Raw genomic sequence first — 23,556 nt, 5'->3', positions numbered from 1 at the left:
AAGCTGGTTTGTTGATAATGCTCATTGCAAAAGTCAATGGAAAGCTACCACGGTGCTGAGTCATTCAAAACATGGATGCACAGGACTCAAGTCTTACACCTTTGGTGGAACAAAATGCCTTTCTCGGATGCTATTTTTAGACTCAAGTTTTTCATGCTGTAAAATTTGTGAAAGTGTAATCTGTCTAAAGAGCATGTAAAGAAATTCACTGACAAAGGTTTAGATGTTTTAGGACTTTAATGTCCTTTACATGTTCAACATAAAACACAAGGGATATACAATAGGGAAAAAGAGTCTTCAGCAAAGACCTTCCAGAACTCACAGCTTCACAGGTCAAACAGAAGAAGCATGTGAACAAACAAGAAGGGAGTTTAACAGAGATTTTTAGTTTAACAGCATACCTGATCAACAAAGAACCAATCAACCAACCAACATTTCTTCTACCCACTGACAGGTAAGTAAAAGTGAATCAAGCAGCTTCTCAACCTTACGAAGCAGCCTAGAGGGGGAGGGGGCAGGGAAGGACATAACCGTTGAGAATGTAACACCATAAGGCACAAGGTCAAGGATTCTAACAAATTCTCAGTCTCAACATATACCAACAAGAACAGTATTATTAGAAATATAAATGCATAGATATAAATGATTTTGTATTAAAAACAGGCCTCACTATATAAAATGTAGTATGTCATTTTTACCTTTTCATGAGAATAACAGTATAAAGAAATCTCCAGTTTGCCCTTTAGTCTAGAACTCCTAAACACTCACCATACGGTCGGTGCTGACCTGAATTAATAGTTTCAGAACCCAGGAGACCCCACTGCTGTCATTTTGCAAAGGATCAAAATTCAGCACCTGGAGGGCCCCATCCACCCTCCATGCCATGTGTCTGTTTGTCTCTAAAAATAATTACCTGCAATTTGCATAATTAAACCCACAGGCAGCTCTGAATGAGATCTAGGTAGAAAAAGTTAGCAGCAAAGACAACATAAGCTAGAATTCGTTAGAAAAGCAAGAGGAAGTTTTTTTAAAGCCTTCCAGTTCAAGTCAGCATTAACGTTAAGTCCCAACAGCTTGTTGTTCTCTGAAAAAAGAAGAATCTATCATAAGTGTGCCCATTCAAGAAAAATACCATGTTTTCTAAATTTGTGTACCCATTCCCAAGTGACTTTCAATTTTGTACATTGTTCAAGGGAACAGTGTGTATTGGTTAGGATGTGCTCATAGCTGGTGCATCTCCAAAAAATTCTTCATGAAGGCTGCCAGCTTCTGGACATCTTCAATGGTCACAGCATTATAGAGAGATGCCCGGATGCCTCCCACGGACCTAGAACAACCACGGATGCAGCCATTAAGAACAAAATCATCTGAATCAGCATCAAGACAGCCCTTCTTCCAGTCAGTCACCTGCTCCTGAGAGAGTCTTGGCACCTGATCGTGTCCAACCACCCACCTGAAAGTCCCCACAGGTGGCCAAGAGCTTCAGGCATCTCCGTCACTAGAAAATTCTTCCTGGGGGGTTCCCATTGTGGCTCAGCGGTAATGAACCCAACTAGTATCCATGAGGATGCAGGTTTGATCCCTGGCCTCGCTCAGTGGGTTAAGGATCCAGCATAGGTCACAGTCATGGCTCGGATCTGGCATTGTGTAGACTGGCAGCTGCAGCTCCGATTCTACCCTTAGCCTGAGAACTTCTGTATGCTGCAGGTACAGCCCCCCAAAAAAGAAAAAGAAAAAGAAAAAGAAAATTCTTCCTAAGGCAGCAAAGGACCATCATGGCCACATGTAACCTAGATTAACTCAGCAGTTCGGTGAGTCTGCCATACAGGGGGCAGGGAGCTGGCAGCTATTGCCCTGAAGGAAGTCATACATTTTTTATAGAGCACGCAAGGTCAACTACTCTCTCCCACATTCAGTGGCAGCAAGCGTGACCTGTTCTTACACTGAACGGGGTTGTACCAGCTGCACCAGAGATGAGGCGGCAACCTCTTCGATGTCAGAGCACAGGGATTTTCAAAGGTGATTCTGACAAAAAGCCCTGCAAATGTGGCCCCACCACACTCTCTGCCGAGGAGTCATGCTCAGGGTTCTGTAGGCAACAGGAGGATCACCCTGTAACAACTGATTTTCCCAATGACTTATTATAACTGCTGGGCAGGCTCCTAGATGTGTTTCATTCTGCATCCAAAAATTAAACCAGTTCTCTGACAAACTTCTGGATGGGACACATACTCACCTGTGCCCTTTCAGGGAGATCATTTTCAGCTCAAGAGCTTTATCAAGAAACCTTTTCTCTAGAGCATCATCTCCTTTGGTGTTGCCAATGCGAAATGGAATATTCATTTTGCTTCTATCTGGGGCTCCACTGGACATCTGAAAGACAGATTTATTGCTCCAGCTATTTTTCTGCAATGTGCAACTGCCATTAACGAATCAGCAGAAAATGTTTAGAAACCATGTTCTAGATGCAAACAAGGTTTTTAAGAAAAGGATCTGCCCCAGGACGTTTATTATATTTTACTTAGAGTGACCTTGGATATGGAATAGTGAGTTAGCTTCTCTTATGCGACTTCACTTAATTTCCACGACCCTCAGTTTCCTCATCTGAATATTGAGAATAATATCTCCATTTCGGACTAGTTGTGACAATGGAGTGGTACAACATATATGAAGGTTCCAACACATGGCAGGTGGCCCACAGTAATGAGAGTGACATTCGCTCTACAAGGCTGTGGAGAAAAGAAGTTAGTTGGTCCCAATAGTGGCTGTAAGACTTAAAAATAATGAGCGGCAGCTTTCAAAGCATTTATAACACTGTATTGTCCCAAACTGTGTGACCTTGAACAAGTTACTAAATCTCTCTGTTGTGCTCCACTTTCTTCATCTATTAAATGGGGGAAGAATAATGGCACCTCCCACATAAGGCTGATGTGAGGATTAAATGAGCCAGTCTTTACAGAGAATTTCTGTGGTATATTTTTTAATGGCCAAAAATTCCCTGCAGTCCTTCCACAAGAGAAGGGGTCTAGTTCTGCATACCTTTTGAATCTGGGTCGGTGTTGTGACTTGCTTTGGCCAAGAGATTACAACAGAAGCGATGCCGTGCAGCTTCCAAGCAGAGGCCTCAAGGGGCATGCAGCTTCATACCTATCCTCTTAAAACATCACTGCCATATAAGCAAGCCTGAGCTAGCCTGCTGGAAATAACAGACCCAGCCAGCATGCAGCACTAAGTTGCCAGACAGGTGAGTGAGGGCTATTTTAGATCAATGCCTCCAGGTGAATCACCAGATGACTTCAGCTGCATAAGCGATCTCAGATGAGACCAGCAGAGGAAACCACCCAGCTGAGCGCAGCCCAACCTGCTGACCAAAAAGAATCCTGAGCAAAGAAAATGGCAGTGGTTTTAAGTTACTGTCTTCGAGTGTTCTGTGATGCAAAAGTAGAAAACTGACAGAATTTAGAACAGTGTCTGGAACACAGTGCATGCTACATAAGTATCTGTTAAAGTCAATAAATCTGTCTTTTTATTCCCAGCACTTTGGACAGTGTTCATACAGACTCTCCAAAATGAATAAGTCCAGGAGTTCCCGTCCTGGTGCAAAGAAAACAAATTCCACTAGGAATCATGAGGTTGCGGGTTCGATCCTTGGCCTTGCTCAGAGGGTTAAGGATCCAGCATTGCCACGAGCTGTGGTGTAGGTTGCAAACAGGGCTCAGATCCTGCGTTGCTGGGGCTGTGGCGTAGGCTGGCAGCTGCAGCTCCAATTCAACCCCTCGCCTGGGAACTTCCGTATGCCACAGGTGCAGCCCTAAAAAAAAAAAAGAAGAAAAAAAATAGAATGAGTCCATTTTCATCTAGGATAGGTTAGTATTTGACTTCGGTTTCTGGTTTGGAAAGCAAGCAAGCTAAAATTACTTTCTATTGACAACCACAGGAGATAAACAGAAAGAAAGCTGACTTGCTACTCTGAAACACAAAGAAAATATGTAGTAACTCTCTCCATTTTCTCAAGCACCTCCTGTTTTATTCTTACACTTCTACAGAGTGGAATGCATTAAAATTAAATGGCAAATAAAAGCAGTGTGAGGAAGCCCCTATTAAAAGTTATGCTCACCCCTGAGGGCACACAAATAATTTCTGCTAGTTAATAGGAGTCAAGTGCATATCTACAGGCAGAAGAAAGGCAAGAAGGGAAATCAAGTATCTGGTAAGAGACTTTGAGCCAAAATTCTGGGTCCCCCCATTTTCACAGGTAGTGGGTTTCCTGGTTGACATTTAAATTAAAAATTTAGAGTCTACCCTCTTTTGATATTCTGCTACCTCAGGCTCCCCATGCAAGGGTCCAATTATAGAGCTGGAGTGGCAAAAAAGACATGTGATTTAAGGGAAACATTTATAAGAGGGAAGAATTAAGAATCTGGATTTACATGGAATCTCTATTTACAGTTCACATCCTATCATGAAAGTAGATGGTATGACGACAGCAACAATGTTAGAACAACTAGAAATGGAGGATTCAGTTAGCATGTAACAGATAACTGCACAGTGCCTGAGTGTATCTCTGGTGTGGGGCTGAGGGAAGGAGCGGGGGGAAGATGATGCGGAATTAGAAGCTCCCAACCTAGCAAGATGGCTGTGTAGGGAACTAAAATTCTACAGGGAAGGAGTGAGATGGACTGGGAATTTGGGTTAATAGATACAAACTATTGCCTTTGGAATGGATAAGCAATGAGATCCTGCTGTATAGCACTGGGAACTATATCTAGTCACTTATGATGGAGCGTGATAATGCGAGAAAAAGAATATACACATGTATATATGTGTGACTGGGTCACCTGCTGTACAGTCAAAAATTGACAGAACACTGTAAACCAGCTATAATGGAAAAAATAAAGATCATTATAAGAAAAAATTCCACAGGACAAGAACCATGGAAGCAGAGAGCTGAGCAAGTAATTTTGCCTGAGAGAAGGTAGAAAGGTCCTGGAGGAAGAGTGTGGTTAGGACAGGGTGAGACAAGGAGGGGCACGTGGCAGACAGCTGTGTCTGCCAAGGCACGGGGGACCCTGGCAAGTCTCTCTGCAGCAGCTGAAGTGCTGAGGGCCTGGCTGGGGCCAGAACCATGAACGGTGGATGCTGCAGATACAATCTCCTGGAAACTGGTTTGGATCCTTGAGCAAAGGAGAGCAAGGAGGTTTGCACAAGGAGATCTGCATTTTTAGACAAAGAACTATGACACACAAAGAGGCTGAAGGCTGGGGACTTTGGGACCCACTGAACCAAGACGGGAACTCCTGATTGTTAAAAAAAAAAAAAAAATTAATTATGGCAAAGAAACTGAAGGGTGGGGACATTGCCAGAGATACGCTTGGGCACTGTGCAGATATGCTGCATGCCAGTTGAGTCCTCAATTTCTAGTTCTTACAAGGAACTTTCTAGGTCAAAAGAATTAGGGCCCATGGCTGAGACCCATTTCTAGCATGGGTAGAAAATTCAAATGGCGATAGAGACCCAGTTGTCCTATAAATGAGTATAATGGGCCCAAAGTGACAGACTCAGCACAGACTCAGCACAACTCCCTAAGTTAGGAATTAAACATATGAGCCTATTGTTTACTTCCATAGAGAAAGATTCCCTCCCTTTTTTCTTGAAACTCAAGGCCCTCCCACTTTCAGAGATATGTGGATTTCGGAATAAGAAATCTGGATTTATTTACTTATTTATTGCTTTTTAGGGCTGCACTTGTGGCGTATGGAAGTTTCAATAGGGGTCAAATCGGAGCTACAGCCACCAGCCTACACCACAGCCATGGTAATCCTTATCGACAGTGAAGCCAGGGATAGAACCTGCATCCTCATGGGCACTAGTCTGGTTCATTACCACTGAGCCACAACAGGAACTCCCAGAAATCTGGATTTTAAAGGTCTTCCCATGTTCCAATTATGGCTCAAACTGTGTTTTCAACACTGCGAGCCACACCGAGCACCGTACAGCTGAGGGCTGAGCTGGGCCGCTGCTTTCAAACATTATCACTAAACTTCAGAGAAAGGCAGGATCTGTTGCCTGGATGCATTGGAGTGCAGGAAGAAGGTGCCAAGGCTGACAGAGGGTTAGTGTGGGGCCGGGTGGGCATGGAACCAGCTGGGTAATCCTACAACTAAAAAGATTTCAGGACAAAGTCTGAGCACTGCTTCCTGGCGAGTCTATGATGGAAGCCAAAGTGGACAGTTGTTGATAGATATCACCAGAAAAGCAGTTCCGGAGTCATAGAAATTTAGGAAATCCTGCATTAACTGGGCTGCACAGGTTTCTTGGCACAACTTCTAGAGTAGCTGTGAATTTTGAATTCCCAGGAGGATTATTCACATAGACACAGTTTTCCCCAAATGCATGTGCCTGAGAAACCCTTTGCATATCTGGGATTCGCGTCCTCAAATATCCCCTGAGAATCATCGGGACTTTCCAAGGTACCAGAGGGGTATGGCCTCCATGGGAGAGACCATCTCACGAAGGTGGTGAGAGTCAGGTGGATGCAAGAAAACCACAGGCAGTTGGCCAGCAATTATAAGACACCCATTTCAGTGACGTCCACTCCAAGACATAACAGAAATAGGGAGGGCACGAAAAGTGCATCCTGAGGTGATAGAAGCCCACAGAATAGTCACTAGGTCTCTCCTGATTGCTTTTTTTCTTTTCTTTTCTTTTTAGAGCCACACCCGTGGCATATGGAAGTTCTCAGGCTAGGGGTTGAATAGGAGCTGCAGCCAGCCTACACCACAGCCACACCACCACCAGATCCGAGCCCAATCTGCGACCTACACCACAGCTCACCGCAACACCAGCTCCGTAACCCATTGAGAAAGGCCAGGTATCAAACCCACATCCTCATGCACACCATGTCAGGTTCTTAAGCCATTGAAACACAATGGGAACTTCTTGATTTTTAAATTAAAAAAAAATAATTTAAAATTTGCACACTAGGAGTCCCATCGTGGCACAACAGAAACAAATCCAACTAGGAACCATGCACTTGTGGGTTCGATCCCTGGCCTTGCTCAGTGGGTTCAGGATCCAGCGTTCCCATGAGCTGTGGCGTAGGTCACAGACGCGGCTCAGATTCCGCATTGTTGTGGCCCTGGCGTAGGCCCAGAGCTACAGCTCCGATTGGACCCCTAGCCTGGGAACCTCCATATGCCGCGGGTGTGGCCCTAAAAAGACAAAAGGCAAAATTAAATAAATAAATAATGAATAAATAGAATTTCTGAAGGGAGAAAATATCATGGTTTTAATCTGCATTTCCTAAGGAAGCTGGCCCCTTCTCATGTATCTATTAGCCAGCTATGTTTCTTCTAGGTTGTGTGCTCATACAGTTAGAAACTACCCCCTACCTTTTTAAAATTTTGTTATCCTTTTTCATTTATTTGTGAGTTCTTCCCTGTATCAACAGTAAACTTTGTTACATGCTATCAAATTTTTTTCATGTCTGTCATTTTATGTCGAACTATAGAAAAGTTTTAAATTTTCATGTAATTAAATGTCTTTTACTCTACGGCCTCTGAGTTTTCTGGCTTATTTAGGAAGCCCTCTGTACTCTCTACACTTAAACAGAAATTTTCTCCTGTATTTTATATTTATTTCTTGCATTTAGGCGCATTTGTATTTTTCAAGTGATTAGAACCTGTGTATGCAAATATGTAACTCTAGTTTTTGTTCAAATGAATTATCAAGGCTTCAATGGGTTACAAACATGCTTTTTTGTCTAATTTAAAATGCAATCCTCATCTGCCCTCTTAGCACAGCAGGCAGCGTGTCAGTCTCATAAAATGCAATCCTCAAGGAAACATAGATCGGTTTCTGGACTTTTCCACCGATTGTCTTTCCCTCTACCAGTGGCTTTATATTTTAATAGATCATGTGTTAACATTACATTTTATTAATGTTAACCTATATGTTTAGAATTTTTCAGCTATCCTTTTGCACTATCTTCCCCAGATGAATGCTGAACTAACTTCTAGATATTTGCTAATTTTCGTGACTATTGTGAATGAGATCTTTCCTCTTTTTTTATTGTTATTTTTGGAGTATAGGAATTTTACATATTTAGATGTAACTACACACAATTCTGAACTTGATCTTTCTAAGTTTTTCCATTGACTCCTACATTTTGAATAGAAAGTCATGTCATCTGTGATTTTTCTTGTTTCTTTAGGTAAAGGCTCTGGAACCAGCCCTCCTTGACCCTCTTCATCTTCTGAGCCTACGTCCCTGCTGCCACTGACCTTAACCTACCTGTGCTGCCGTCAAACACTGTCTGCTCACAAGGTCCTGATGATAATAAAATGTATGAATATCTATAAAGCACTAAGAGCTCTGCCTGCTTTACTTCAATTTCTTTCCTAAGGCCTGGTCCCCACACAAAGGGAGTGAGAAAAGGTGACCTCAGATCTGGATATGGACTCTATCCCTTGCACATCTTTATCATATTAAAAATTTAACACATATTAAAAGCACGTCAGAAACACCCTAGGAGCTTTCCATAATAAGCACAAATCACAACATTAAGAGCTAACTCTTAAGGAATGCTTCCTATGTGCCAGGTATGGTTTCTGCTGCTTTACACAAATGAACCTAGTGCAAGAGCCCATGTTCTTAACCCCAATATTATTATTCTTCATTCACATGCATTTTCATTGACTCCTCATAACAGTCCTAAGATATCATGGACATAATATGTCCGTTGTACAGATGAGGAAACTGAGTCTAAAACAGTTAGGACATTAGCCCAAAGCCACATGCTAGGAACTAGCAAAGCAGAGCTTCTAAGGCCACAGTGCTATTCTGCCCACATGGGCTCAACCTGCAGCCCACCAACACCTGTGGGTGGTTAGGCTATGGAATAGATGTAGGGACTTCAGTGGGTGCCTTCTCAAGTCCTGGAGTACCCTGCCAGGGTCCCTAGCAGAACTGGTACAACCCCTAGCAAATTGCCCAGAACTGTGTTCAGTAAAGGGGCTGAGTTATGAGTCAGGCGGCACGGAGAAGCAAAGATAAGAAGAAAACGTGATGGTAAACTTCAAATTCCCATTCTAGGCTACCTGGCATTCCTCCTACAAACTGTGCAACACCTCTTTGGGGCCCTATTTCCATTGTGAAGAATTTCCTGAAAACCCAAGTGCACACAGGGACAGCTAAGGAGCACAATTTCAAACACAGAGGAGAGAGGGAGCCAAGTCTTCCCCTAACCCTGATAACAAGGTCCCACAGGGACACCATGAACCGGGATGAAATTCCTGGGCAGGTGGCCCAGGGGGTGAATGGAAGTTCCCAGAAAGAGGTTTATTCAGAAGAGGATGCAAGTATGTGTAGAGACAGTTCAGAGGTGAATAAGGAGTTTTGTGTGGGAAGGTGACGGATTCCCCAGAAGACAACTCACCTGCTACATTGGCTTTAACAGATTCCCTTCTGGAGAATGCCAGCCTAGGTGCTTGGAGTGAAAGGATCTCAGAGGAGTGGGGAAGAATTCAGGAGATTCTTGGTGTAACTGCTACACTTTATTTTGTTTCTAATTTCCTGGATTTCTTCCAGAGGCATCATAATTCTTTCCTTCCATTTTGTGCCTACACATCTCTTGAGAAATATATGGAGCCAAAAACTAATGGAAAATTGGTCTCTAGTCTACAATAGCTGCCAAGGGCTCTCACTTACGTTCAGGTTCTGAGAACTCTTAGGGAGGCAGGAAAGATGACTTACTGTGGGTATCCTCAGAGCCTAGAACAAGGCTAGCCTGGGGTAGTGCTCAGGTACCATTGGATGGATGGACAGATGGATGAATGGATGGATGGGTATATGGAAAGGTGGATGGATGGATGGATGGATGGATGGATGGATGGATGGATGGATGGATGGAAAGGTGGATGGATAGGTAGATGGACAGGTGGATGGGTGGGTGGATGGATAGACGAATGTGTAAGTCAGTGGATGGGTAGAGAGGCAAAGGGATAAATGCACTCATGAACTGAACATCTTCAGACCTTTCCATAAACTTTCTTTCTAATCCGAGCACAAGCTATGCCCTCCAGGCAGCCCACTCTCTGCTCTCCAAAAACACTGTATTTTCCTCCCTCAGTACCTTTGCAGGGTCCATTCCCTGCTTTCCCCAGAATTCATAAAAGTACTTTTGTCCTCTTCTCTGCCAATTCTACTTATGCCCAAGGCTCAAGCTCATTCAAAAGCCTTCCTTCACCTCCAGGGAAAGCAGTATCTTCCTGCGCCCAGCTCACACCACATTATTTAGCCCCTGGCCATGAACACCTTGGACCACACATCTTAAAATGGCTCCCAGAAGCGCTCGCGGAGTAATGTGGCCCCTCAACTCACACATCAGGGTCTAAGGTGGAAAATTCCAAGACCAAGCCCTGACCTTGCACTTGCCTCTGGTGCACAGAACCACAGAGCAGGCAGAAATACAGGGTATCCCTTCCCCCAGATGGCACATGGAAGAGCATCCCAAAGGGCAAGGCATTCAGCCAAGTCTGAGTCCCTGAGGCTTGTGACTGGAGGTCACTGCATGCCAAGAACTCACTGGAGCAGGCAAGCATTCAAGGGCAGAGGTGGTAAGAGCAGTTAGGGCTGCCCCCAAAAGTACACATCCACCCACATCCCACAGATGGTTATGGAGATGTGTTAGCAAACCCTGGGTGAAACACAATTTTAATTTGAGATTGAGGCATCATTTTTTGTCTTATGTGGCCCACCAAATCCTCAAAAGAGAGTGAAAACTCCCTTGTTACTATCTGCCAGATATTTTTGTTACAATATTAAAGTCCAAAGAGTACAAACTACTAAGAAGGGGATCCGAGCTTGGTAAATGAGTATGTTTATGCACATGCATTTAGACATAGCACAAAGTCTGGTCCTCAGACAGCTGTCCCCACACTGAAGGAGTGGAAAAGAAATGAAAACGTCATCTGTTACACTCTTCATATGCCAGGCACTGTACTAGGCACTTTAGAGCTGGTATTTTGGTGAGGGGCCCATTGTAGAGGGCTGAAAGGGGGCCTCTGAAAAGGTTAATCCATGTGCTCACTTCCAGAACCTGTGATGTGTCCTATTTAGAAAAAGGGTCTTAGAGTTCCCATCATGGCTCAGCAGTTAATGAACCTGACTAGCATCCATGAGGACGTGGATTCGATCCCTGGCCTCGCTCAGTGGGTTAGGGATCTGGCATTGCCACACGTTGTGGTGTAGGTCACAGACACAGCTCGGATTCAAAGTTGCTGTGGCCCAGGCACAGGCCAGCGCCTACAGCTCTGACTGGACCCCTAGCCTGGGAACCTCCATATGCTGCAGGTGTAGCCCTAAAAAGACAGAAAGACAGACAGACAGAAAAGAAAGGGTCTTTGTTAATGCAATTAAGCTAATAAGGATTTCTAGATGAGATAAATCATCCTGGATTATCTGGGTGGGGCCTAAATCCAATGACATCCTTGGAAGAGTCAGAAGAGAAGACACTCAAGAAAGGAGGAGGCCATGTGAAGGCACAGGCAGAGACTGGGGTGAGGTGGCCACAGCCAAGGAGTGCCTGGAGCACCCAGAAGCTGGAACAGGCAAGGAATGGATTCTTCCCTAGAGTCTCTGAAGGGAGAAAAGCCTTGCTGACATCTTGATTTTGAACTTTTGGGTTCCAGAACCCTGAAAATAAATTGCTCTTGTTTTAAGCCAACAAGTTGCTCCAGCAGCACTAGGAAACTAATACAAGGCCCATGTGTTTTCTGGCGCTGGTCCTGTGGTCAACACACATTCAAATCAATTGGTCACAAAAATGTTTAACTAGGAGTCAATTCTTATCAGCAAATTCCATTCACTGGCTGCAGGCCTGGGATGGGAGCATTTGTTCTATAATAAGGGAAATAGTAAACTTTCCCCAAAAGCTAAAGAACCCAGAGGAGGGGTCATAAGTGGGTGTCTATACCCTCCAGTGGAGTCCTGGGGTAAAGCCGAGACTTCTAGCAAGTGTGTATTTTGCCCTCAGGAGACATTCAGAGGAAACAGGCAGGAAGAGAGGGGGTTGGCCTCTGGGGGTGAATTGAGACTCTTCCCTGGGCTATGTCCTTGGTATAAGAAATATGACTACCCAAGGATCCCAAAGCCTTGGATACCTGGGGTAGGGACACAGGAGGGAAGACCCACCTGCTTCATGTTCCTGGGGACTTCAGTGTCTCAGAGAAAGGTAGCTGCCTCCATATTCCAAACGGACATGGTTTACACACATTTGTAAATTCACGAGTGGCAAAATGTGAGATAAAACCCCATCGACTTACACATAGAATCCTTGAGAATTATCGATAATATCATAAATCATTTGTGATTTGATGCAGCTAAGCTTCTCCATGGCTGCAGCACCGCCGTTGTTCTTAATCCACTCCAGGACCAAGCCCATGACATAGACGCTAAAATAAAGATGAAAAAAAATACATGTATAGCCATTTAGTTCAGCTTTGTACAGGTGGAAAGACATCCAAGCAAACTGAAGTTGTATTAAAACAGACTTAAGGACACTGAGACACCAATAAAGAAGAAAGTGGGCCATGTGGAGGCCAAAGACAAGACCGTGTCATGAAGCAAAAACTATTATCAACCCAACTCTAGGCCCCTGAGGGTGCTTCCAAAGAGGGTTATTTAGACTCTTCACTGGAGGTCACATCAGTCTCCAGCTGTCCCAAGTCTCAGTGCATATTCTTCATGACACCTGGAGCACAGCTCCCTGTCTCCATATCTGACATTTTATCCCTGCCACCAGTATCCTTTAACCCCCAGCTCCCCACCCCCACCCAGGTAACGATTCACTTCCTGAATGCCCAGAGCCCTCTGCCAATACTTTCCATAGACTGTAATACTAGCTCCTATATTTTCTATATCTGTGTGTCTAAATACACACAGAAGGCTGGAAGCACAGCTCAGCATGCAGGGCCCACCACCTGGCTGAGGCAGAGTGTCACAGAGTGTAGGGCTCCAGTCCTGACTCTAGTCCCAGTGCTGCCACTAACAGATTACCCAAGATTCATCACCTCAGGAATCCAAACCTTGGCTTTCCCAACTAGAAACAGGGAGGCCTACCAACCCATGGTGAACACCCAGCATTTGAACTGCCCTGCTCTTAAAATAGGAAGACCCAGGAGTTCCCGTCGTGGCGCAGTGGTTAACAAATCCGACTAGGAACCATGAGGTTGCGGGTTCGGTCCCTGCCCTTGCTCAGTGGGTTAATGATCCGGCATTGCCGTGAGCTGTGGTGTAGGTTGCAGACCGGCTCGGATCCCGCGTTGCTGTGGCTCTGGCATAGGCCAGTGGCTACAGCTCCGATTCAACCCCTATCCTGGGAACCTCCATATGCCGCGGAGCGCCCAAGAAATAGCAACAACAACAACAACAAAAAGACAAAAAGACAAAAAAAAAAAAAAAAAATAGGAAGACCCAGCAGGACCTTGCTCCCCTGGTCTCAGAGTTGGACAGGGGACTTAACTGGACCAATCACAGCCCTCCATGGGACTTTCTGAATTGGGAGTGAGAAGAGGCAGAATGGTGTATTGATGACCGGGAGAAATGAGGAAAGAGCCACAGGGAACCTCTGAAGGAGGCTCAACTATGAATTAGGAGTGCAGATGAGGTGGGATTCAGGTCTCTGGCTCCAGGAGGACCCGCTGCATCCTGGTCCTTCACAGAGCTTGGAACATCCCTTTCTGAGCCAAAATTTCAATTCTGTTACCTAGAGACCTCAGGGCCCTTGTGGGGACTGCAGAAAATGAGTTGGGAAACGTGCTTAGTGAGAAACTGGCACATGGCAAGTGGGCCACACAGTGTAGTTAGCAGTACCTTTACTAGTTAAGTGCTCAAAACCAAGCCCAAAATGCAGGTTTTTGAGAGCAGTGGATGGTTTTCCCAGTGATCTTCTGAAAGACTCTCTGTTTAAAAAGGTATCAAGGGCCCTGTGTGCACGTTGCTGAAAGCTCAGGGGGCGGGAGTGGAAACCTCCAGGGAAAAGACACCACCTTCCTTGAGCTGGAGTTGGGAGAAGGTCAGCACTCAGCTATGCCCTCTCCAGGAAGGGGACAAAGGTCCCTCAGAGGAATTTGTGTCAACTTAGTTGCTGGGTGTCAATGCCCCGCCAAGACCCTGGACGCAGCTGCCTCCTCCTTTATTACGCCATGAGTCTACTGACACCATGACAGGGTGAGGGCTGGGGGGGCAGATCACTGGATCTGGAAAATTCCCTAAGAGCCAGCAGCTTGTCCCAGGGAAGCCCACGATGCTGACTGGCTCATTCACTGTCTCCAGGTGAGCAGACCCAGGCATTTTTACCCCCATTAGGTAGCAGAAGCCAACTCTGGGCTACCCAGTGGCCACCAAGCAGCCAGCAGCTAGCACCCAGAAGTTCAATATAGCCTCTCCAGAATCTTCCCCAGCCTAGCTCCCCCAAAGTCCTGGGAGGAATGAAAACAGCCGCTGAGTAAATTATAGTCTCTACTGGAGTGCTATGGACAGGCTGAGAAATCAGAGAGTCAACGGAGAAAGGAAAGTAAGGGAAGAGAATGAATATTCGTTAAGGTCAAGAGCAGGCCAGGTGCACTGTTAGCAGCTCTCCCTTTAATTGATTGAAACGATCTGAGGTCTGAGCTGCCATTATCCCATTTTACAGATAAGGAAATAGGCTCAGAGAGCTTAACTTGGTTTAAGTCATCCACTAAGTGGCTGATAAAGCCAGGATTCCAACCCTACTTGGTCAGACTCCCAAGCCCAAAGGCTCTCATTTACTAGGACCTCAAGCGCCCTCAACCACTATCTTACCTGCTAGCAGGGAAGTCAGCCTAGCACCAAGCCTCATGGACATGGCTACCAAGAGCAGCTGCTCCAGCGGCATCACACACACATGCATGTGTGTAGATGTGTATGTGCAGGTTCCAGATAAGATGCTGCCCTCCCACTCCTCTGTTCTGTAAGATACTCTAGAATTTCCATCTAACCCCAAACCACTCACTCCCCCAGGAAGCATAGAAAAACCTCTGCACATGAGCCAAGTAGAGTCACCTGTTCAACAACAGTATTTTTCAGAGGCCAAGCTTCACTTCCAGTTGAAGCTCTGTTATCCCAGGGATCCCAAGCTGCTATTTCACTCATCAAATCAAGGCTGCAGCAAAGGCTGAGGCTAGGTCCACAGTCCCAGCCAGACTTCAGCACCATCACACTTCCCTTGTGTGACTCACCCCCACATGCAGACCACTGCCCGTGCTCTCTGACTAATCTTAATGGGATCCAGGCAGGCGCAGTCAGCAGAGAGACCACCCATTTTACATACTGCCCAGAACCAGCACCTTTAGCCTCCACATACAAAGTCTCAGCATGAGGCAGATGGCTCAGAAGGAGGCATGCTCTCCTGGAGAACAACACCCTGGAGAGGAAGGATGTCATGCCCTGTGAATCCACTGCAGCTTTCAATTCATTATTAACTCATGCTTCTACCCTCCTATAATCCAAAATCTTCAAAATACACAGGCCCTAAAACACTTATGCATCTTTGCAACTTGGTCTCCATTCTCCCCACTCACCAGGGTAACACATTTAACTTATGTTTGCCTTCATCTCTCAAATGCCCATCTGCCCCACACAGCACAGGTGTACTGTCTAAGCCCATGCGTTAAATGACCAATAAAATTACCGTAGGTCCATTTGATGGAATATGACACAGCAACTCAAAGGAAAAAAAGGCAGGCAGCTGACATGGCAGGGTTCATAGTACATTGCTGGGTGGAAAAAAGAATTCACAAAACAGCCTGCATGGTAAAGTTCCACTTGCATAATTATACAGCTCTGTATATCTGCATGTGCCCAGTCAAGGGTTAGGATACACAGCAAGCAGTTAACAGTGATTACCCTAGCAGGCTCTGCCTCCTCAGAAATCTCTGCCAAGATCATGTGTTAACTTTTTAAAGGAATACAAAATCCTCTCTGGGCACTATGGATTAGAAAAGCACACCAGAAAGTCCCCCAAGAAACTTTCCCTAAAGAACTAAGCCCCCTGGGCAGGCCCACACTCCCATTCTGATAAGAATGGTTGCCTGGGTGAGTAGAGTTACTTTGTTTCTTTTCTTTCTTTTTTTTTTACTTTTTATGGCCCCACCTGCACCATATGGAAGCTCCCAGGCCAGGGATCAAATCTGAGCTGCAGCTGCAACCCATGCCACAGTTACCACAATCCAGGATCCTTAACCCACTGTGCTGGGCCAGGGATTGAACTCGCCTCAGCAGTGACTGGAGCGACTGCAGAAACAAAGCCAGATCCTTAACCCACTGCACCATAGCAGGAACTCCTGTTTCTTATTAGTTACTTTACCTCATACTACAGCTAAAATGAATTTGTACTTATGGATTCAGTATATCATGACAAGCATAACTGCCTTGGGTTAGAAAGGAAGGTTAGGCATCTGTTTGCTTGTCCACAAACTGTGCTTAGTGAGTTCCACTAAAGGGTTAAACAAAACACCCATGTGGTCCTTCATTCCACCCCAATTCACTGCTCAGGGCTACAGGCAACTTTTTGTGAGGGCCAGTCATCCAGCTCAGTTCAAACAAACTGCCCAGGGCCTGTGGTCTTTTAGCTCTGATTTGAAAAGAAAAGAGGAAAAAAGCTTCTTTTCAAGAACTTGCGTGTGATACAAAGTTTGAAGTGATCTGGGTGCCTTATCAGCTTGCATCCAGGGACCGGGGAGGGTGTTCTGCACAAACTTTCTTCCCTCCATTTGTTACTTGTTCTCACCGGGTGAGTTACAATTTCCTAACCTTAGAAACTGAAGTATCCCAAATGAAACCTAAGTTTTTCAAGTCATAGATTCAGGGTAACTGCTCAATTATACAGAGTTTTATGTTTTTTCTTTTCTCTTCCTTCAGGGTAAAAGAAACAAGACACCAGGGGTTATTTTGGATCAGAGCACATTTAACCCAATCTCTAATCACCCTCCATCTTTAAACAGTTCTCATCAAATATTATTAGCAATTCTGCCCGGAGATGATCTGTTTTCCCTATCCTAATCTATCTGGAAAAGAAACTTCACTCTTTTTCAGCCCTTGTTTTTGTGTGTCTGGCTCAGAAAGGAGAACTTTCTCAGTGTCTTCATGGATCTGACTCCATTATTATCTCCCATCAGACTGGTCTGCTTTCTCACTGATCAGCTTTCCTGCTGATTTTTCACTCTAATATTAACAGATCACATTTTAACCTCTTGATTACGTCTTTAAAAAAATTTGTCTTTAAAAAAATTTGTTTCAAGGTTAGTCATGGAGAAGGTGCCAAAGAGAGCTGACAACTCCTCCTGGTCCTCTAGCCTGTGCTCAGACTGGAATCTGCCAGCCTTCAGGCCACAGTGCAGGGCCAGTGCTGCCCTGCCTCCTCCCACCTTTTCACTCCCAGAGCATTATGGCCTTTGCCTCGCCCTGTCCGCCAGCCAGGCCCTGGCAGCACATTCTAACAGGTAAGGACAACACCTCCTGCCACCCACCGTGCAACCAATTGTTCCCAGAAACACCTGCTATGCACATAGGTTAAGCAACTTGCCCAAGGTCATACAGCTAGTTAGTAGTAAAACTTCTCAGGCAATTGTTAAATCCTAGGCATCACAATGAATTTAAAAACTACCCGAGACTCTCTCAGAGTGAAGACTATAAGACAGGATAGCCTTGCTCCAAGAAAACAAGGACCCCTACCAACTGGGTAAAAGAATACAGGGGTGTTTGTTCCAGACAATGTGTTTAATGCCAGGCAGCCAGCTTCAAGCAGGTCCAGTGAGGAAAGAAAAAGGCCAGTGGCTCCGCCTTTGAAACTCCTTCTCCAAAGCTGCCCTGGTTGTTTGAGAGGCAGGCATGACACTTCATGTGCAAAAACCTTTGGGTTAATGGTGAACCACCAAGGCTACCGAGATCAAACAAAAATACCCAAAAAAAAGAAAGGTAAGAAAAGCTGATCAATCAGTACACAGAGGGTGATGAGAGAAAGGTGAGCTGGGCAAAGAATCTGGACAGTCTAACTGGACTAAGGTCAGGGATTGATTCATGGAATCATGCCCTACTTTTTTTTCTTTTCTTAGCCATACCTATGGCATGAAGAAGTTCCTGGGCCTGGGTTTAAACCCAAGCCACAGCAGTGATGATGCTGAATCCTAACCAGGGAGGTCCATGCCTTACTTTAAAAAATCACCTCATACTGATGGGAAATACTGAGCCCCCCCCCCATTCACTGACCCCCAAACCACACCCCAGAGTTACCTGAAGCAGGGAGGTGTGTTGTATAGGGAGTTATTCCCAGCCTGCACTTTGTAATCCAGGATTGAGGGACACTCTCTGAGGGCAAACCCCAGCAGGTCATCTCGGACAATCACCACCGTGACCCCTGCAGAGCCAACGTTCTTCTGGGCACCAGCAAAAATCACACCAAACTGAAAAGGAGAAAGCCTGCTGTTTCAGATGCACTTAAGTCATTTTTTCATAAATGTGGTCATACTTCTCAGTCTCCTTCCAAAGCGCAATGTTTATGAGGAACTGACTCTAAGTATTCAAGTATATATTTTTTCTCTAACAAAATCTCTATCTGGGACAATACATCAATACTCACAAGTTCAGGATTTCCCTTGTGGCTCAGCTGTAATGAACCTGACTAGTAACCATGAGGACTTGGGTTCAATCCCTGGCCTTGTTCAGTGGGTTAAGGATCCAGTGTTGCCATGAGCTGTGGTGTAGGTCACAGACATGGCTCAGATCTTGCGTTGCCCTGGTTGTGGCATAGGCTGGCAGCTATAGCTCCAATTCGACCCCTAGCCTGGGAACTCCCATGTGCCATGGGTGTGGCCCTAAGAAGAAAAAAAAAATACAAGTTCAGAGCCTGCAGATTATGAATATGCCCAGGCCTTCTCTCCAGGAAGGGGCCAGCCTACCCCCATCACTATGAAGACCTTCTAACCTTGTATCTACCATATTCACTCTATACCTTTTTTCTATATCCAAAGTAAGGGGAGTTCCCGTCGTGGCGCAGTGGTTAACGAATCCGACTAGGAACCATGAGGTTGCGGGTTCGGTCCCTGCCCTTGCTCAGTGGGTTAACGATCCGGCGTTGCCGTGCGCTGTGGTGTAGGTTGCAGACGCGGCTCGGATCCCGCGTTGCTGTGGCTCTGGCGTAGGCTGGTGGCTACAGCTCCGATTCGACCCCTAGCCTGGGAACCTCCATATGCCGCGGGAGCGGCCCAAGAAATAGCAACAACAACAACAAAAAGACAAAAGACAAAAAAAAAAAAACAAACAAACAAAAAAAAACAAAGTAAGACTACTTTGCTTTGGTAACCTAAAGAAACCAATTTTTTATCTGTTTATATTTGCATAAAGGGACAATCAGAAAATGCTGAGAAATAATGAGACAAGTTGCCTGAAAGAGAAGAAATTTTAGAAAAAAAAGTGTTTAAAGGTACTTTGGACAAATGAACCCATCTATAAGACAGAAACAGACTCACAGACATGGAGAACAGATTCCCAAGAGGGCTGGGGAGGGAGTGGGATGGACTGGGAATTGGGATTAGTAGATGCAAACTATTACATTTAGAATGGATAAGCAATGAAGTCCTGCTGTAGCACATGGAATTATATGCAGTCTCTTGGGATAGACCATGAGAGAAGATAATATAAGGGAATGTGTGTGTTTGTGTGTATACATACATATACATGACTGGGTCCCTTTGCTGTATAGCATAAATTGGCACAACATTGTAAATCAACTGTACTTGAATTAATTAAAAAGTTTAAAAAGTTAAAAAAAAAAAAAAGGAACTCCAGGAAATTTTTTTGAATAAGATATACATGTAGTCCCATGAAACCTTTGGGAAAATTCAGTGGCATCCTAAGTGGGAGGAGGGGGGACAGCAGGGAGAAGTATTTTATAGTTGACATTGTTTAGAATTGCCAGTGCATGGTGACTGATAATAAAAAGCAGGCTATAAACAAAACATGGTACGTCCATACAACAAAATATTACTCAGCCTTAAAAAGGAATGAAGTTCTGACACATGCTACCACATGGGCAAACCTAGGGGACATTATGCTAAGTGAAATAAGCCAGACACAAAAAAACAAATATTGCATGACTCCACTTATATGAGTTTATGTTGAACACTCAGATTCACAGAGACAGAGTAGAATAGTGGTTGCCGGGGGCTGGGGCTATGTAGGAAAGGAGGACTGGGGTTATTGATTAATGGCGACAGAGTTTCAGTTTGGGAAGAAAAAGTTCTGGAGATAAATAACAATGATGGCTGTATAACAGTATGCATGTATTTAATGTTACAAAACTGTATGCTTAAAAATAGTTAAAATGGGGAGTTCCCACTGTGGCTTAGCAGATTAAGGACCTGCTAGTATCCATGAGGATGTGGGTTCAATCCCTGGCCTCACTCAGTGGGTTAAGGATGCAGTGGTGCCAAGAGCTGTCGTGTAGGCTGGCAGCTGCAGCTCCCATTCCAAGCCTAGCTTGGGAACTTCCATATGCCACAGGTGTGGCCCTAAAAAAGCAAAAAAAAAAAAAGTTAAAATGGTCAATTTTACAGTAAGCATATTTTACTATAATTTTTTAAAAGGCAGACCACTTTGGGAGTTCCCGTCATGGTGCAGTGGTTGACAAATCCGACTAGGAACCATGAGGTTGCAGGTTCGGTCCCTGCCCTTGCTCAGTGGGTTAATGATCCGGCGTTGCCGTGAGCTGTGGTGTAGGTTGCAGACACAGCTCGGATCCCGCGTTGCTGTGGCTCTGGTGTAGGCCGGTGGCTACAGCTCCAATTGGACCCCTAGCCTGGGAACCTCCATATGCCACGGGAGCAGCCCAAGAAATAGCTAAAAAAAAAAAAAAAAGGCAGACCACTTTGTTTTAAGTTCCTTACAGATATAACCTCCTCCCCATGACATGCCTCTGGCACACTGCTCCCATTGCCCACCCTAATGTGCCACTCGTTTTTGATGCTCTTGCAGCTGAGGAAGGTACAAAGCAAAGCGGGGCTCCTCCATACCACCCACCCCCAGCTTAGAGCACGAGCATCTTCCTCTGATGACTGCAAGCAACTACCAATGTGTTGACCAAAAATATTTTCTAAGAGCCACTCCCAAGGACTGGGGCATGACCCTGGAGGAGATGGTTAACACAGGGCTGGGAATGTCAGGACTTAGACATTCTGACAACCAGTCGTGTCAGCCTTTCCCTGTTCTAGCATACATTAAAATGTCCTTAAAGGAATTGAGACGCTGGGTTCCCCATCCCCATCCCCAACCCAAGCCTCATTTAGTCTCTACCTTGGACACATCCACTGGCTTGGACAGGAAGTTTGAGGACATGTCAGAGACCAGCACTGCTCCTTTGACATCCGGGATAAAGTCAAACTCCACTCCATGCACGGTCTCATTGGCACAGTAATATACGTAGGAAGCGTCTGGGCTGAGGTTCCAGGTGCTCGGATCTGGAATTTCTATCACAGGAGACAAGTTGGGGACTCTGCACATTTACATCCCTCTTCCCTTAGGGAGATGGATGTCCATCAGGAATGACGCCCCTGCCCTAGCGGTACAAGATGGATTCCAGAACATTCACGAGTGAAAACGCCCTATCCACCCTACACTACAATCACCACCAACACCCTAAAAGGATAATCTATCCCACCCTTTTGGACTGTTACTGGGGGCAAATACTCTTTAAGAATGGTATGGTGGGAATTTGTGGTTTTTTCCTTAGTACCCAGTATCCATCCATCCTATGGCCTCTTCCAGCACCAGCCTCCCCAACTCTCAGCCCATGGAGATCCAGTAGAGCCAATTCCACCCACATCCTGGAAGGTAGAATGCCACACAGGCATGGCCATGTGACTGATTTGGAAAGGGATATAGGAGACATGAGACTGTCATTGGGCACCCTTGAGCAAAGCCATTGAAATGTGGGAGAATATAAAGTCAGGAGCAGCTGTAGCCATCTTTTACAATGGAAGGGCAACTTTACTGACTGTGGAGGAGATAGGGAGAGACACCAGGACCATGAGACACTGTGGAGGCCCCTGATCAATCCATACCTAAAGCTAAACAGGCTCCCAAGCTTTGCAGCTAAGTTAGCCTAGAATTAATCTTTCTGCAGCAGTAATCTTAACGGGCACAGCCAGCCAATCTAAATGTTATCTAACGACAGACAAGGGGAAGAAAGAATTGCCCCAGGCAGGAATAACCTGCTAGCTAAGAAGGAACCAGCCACCAGCCAGCATTTCACTCTCCAGCTCAGCTCCCAGCACTTACTTGTGTAACTCCCAAGTTTAGGGTGGACAATATTCACAGTCCCAAATTTCTTGGCTTCTTCTGCAGCCTTAGCTGACCAGGATCCTGTCACCACATAGTCAGCACACCTTCCTGCTTTCAGGCCAATCAGGTTTAAGGGGACAGCACTGAACTGGCCACACCCACCTCCTTGCACAAAAATCACCTTGTAGTTGTCTGGAATGGATCTGGGCCAAAACAGAGGTGACAGTAAATAGAGACTCACCGGATCAAAGATTGAGAATGACTGATGCTCTTCCAGCACTTTACCCTGGGTGGATCCACTACAAGAATCATGGTAGAATTCATTACTATTCTGCCTTCCCCAATCCACTTTTTATCTACTCAGTTCCTTGTACAAATATGTACTGGGCCCTGAGGTGGGAGCCTATGGGTACTGTTTGGACAGAAGCTATTAGTACCCTGCTGTTCCTTTGAGGAAGAATCCCACTGCCACTCTCGGGCCACCTGGCTCAAGGGTGGCCAATCCCAGCTCTGGGGGATGAACACGTGACCCAAGCTGGCCAATGGGGTTTGGTTCTGAGACCTTGGATCAAACTTCTAAGAAAGAGGAGCTATTTCTATCAAGGGAAAGAAGGAACTTGTAGGAGCTAATCATGCAACTACTGGTGGCCATCTGGTAAAGCTAATACCTAAAAAAGCTGAGCTAGGAAATGAGAAAAAGTACTTCCTGACACGAGGTGAGCTCCTAAATCACTCCTGCACTTTTCTGTTATCAGAGGTAATGCATTCCCTTTTTTGCTTAAACCAAGAGTTGGGTTTCTGTCACTTGCAACCAAAAGTCCTAAAAGTTGTATGTTCTGGTCCATGCAATGAACCAAGTGGACACTGGAGAAGGATCTTTGATAATGCTTTAGGCCTGAGCATGTATCACCTACTGAGATACATCAAATGAACAGTGAAATTATTTGACTCCAGCATGGAAAATTAAGATGATGGCTGGAATGGCTACAGGCAGTCGGGTAAAGCCAGTTCCAGAGGCATTAGGCCTTGGAAACTGTACCTGAGCCTCTGGGCAATGTCAGAGCTTGGACACAGGCTATACAGAAGGCAGATGGCCTCCAGCACACAGAGGCAAAAGGAAAGCACCAAAGGGCTAGGTAATGTGAGGGGTTCCTGGCCTCATCAGCATGAGAGGTGGTGTGCATATGTCTGGTTCTGAAC

At 45.3% G+C, this 23,556-nt stretch overlaps 1 protein-coding gene across 1 annotated transcript in view; it reads right to left on the bottom strand.

Annotated features, from left to right (window-relative positions):
* Positions 219-23,556, bottom strand: part of PSAT1 (phosphoserine aminotransferase 1) — a 29,692-nt gene continuing 6,354 nt past the window's right edge. The window contains 7 exon segments of the mRNA XM_021065150.1: positions 219-1,327; positions 2,237-2,357; positions 2,360-2,373; positions 12,324-12,452; positions 18,313-18,482; positions 21,370-21,542; positions 22,354-22,559. Of these exon segments, the coding sequence (XP_020920809.1) occupies positions 1,222-1,327; positions 2,237-2,357; positions 2,360-2,373; positions 12,324-12,452; positions 18,313-18,482; positions 21,370-21,542; positions 22,354-22,559 (919 nt within the window). The 3' untranslated portion in view covers positions 219-1,221.

Source organism: Sus scrofa, chromosome 1 (assembly GCF_000003025.6).
Source record: "Sus scrofa isolate TJ Tabasco breed Duroc chromosome 1, Sscrofa11.1, whole genome shotgun sequence".
Taxonomy (NCBI): domain Eukaryota; kingdom Metazoa; phylum Chordata; class Mammalia; order Artiodactyla; family Suidae; genus Sus; species Sus scrofa.
Note: the sequence above shows the minus strand (reverse complement) of the source record. Positions and strands in the feature narration are given on the sequence as shown.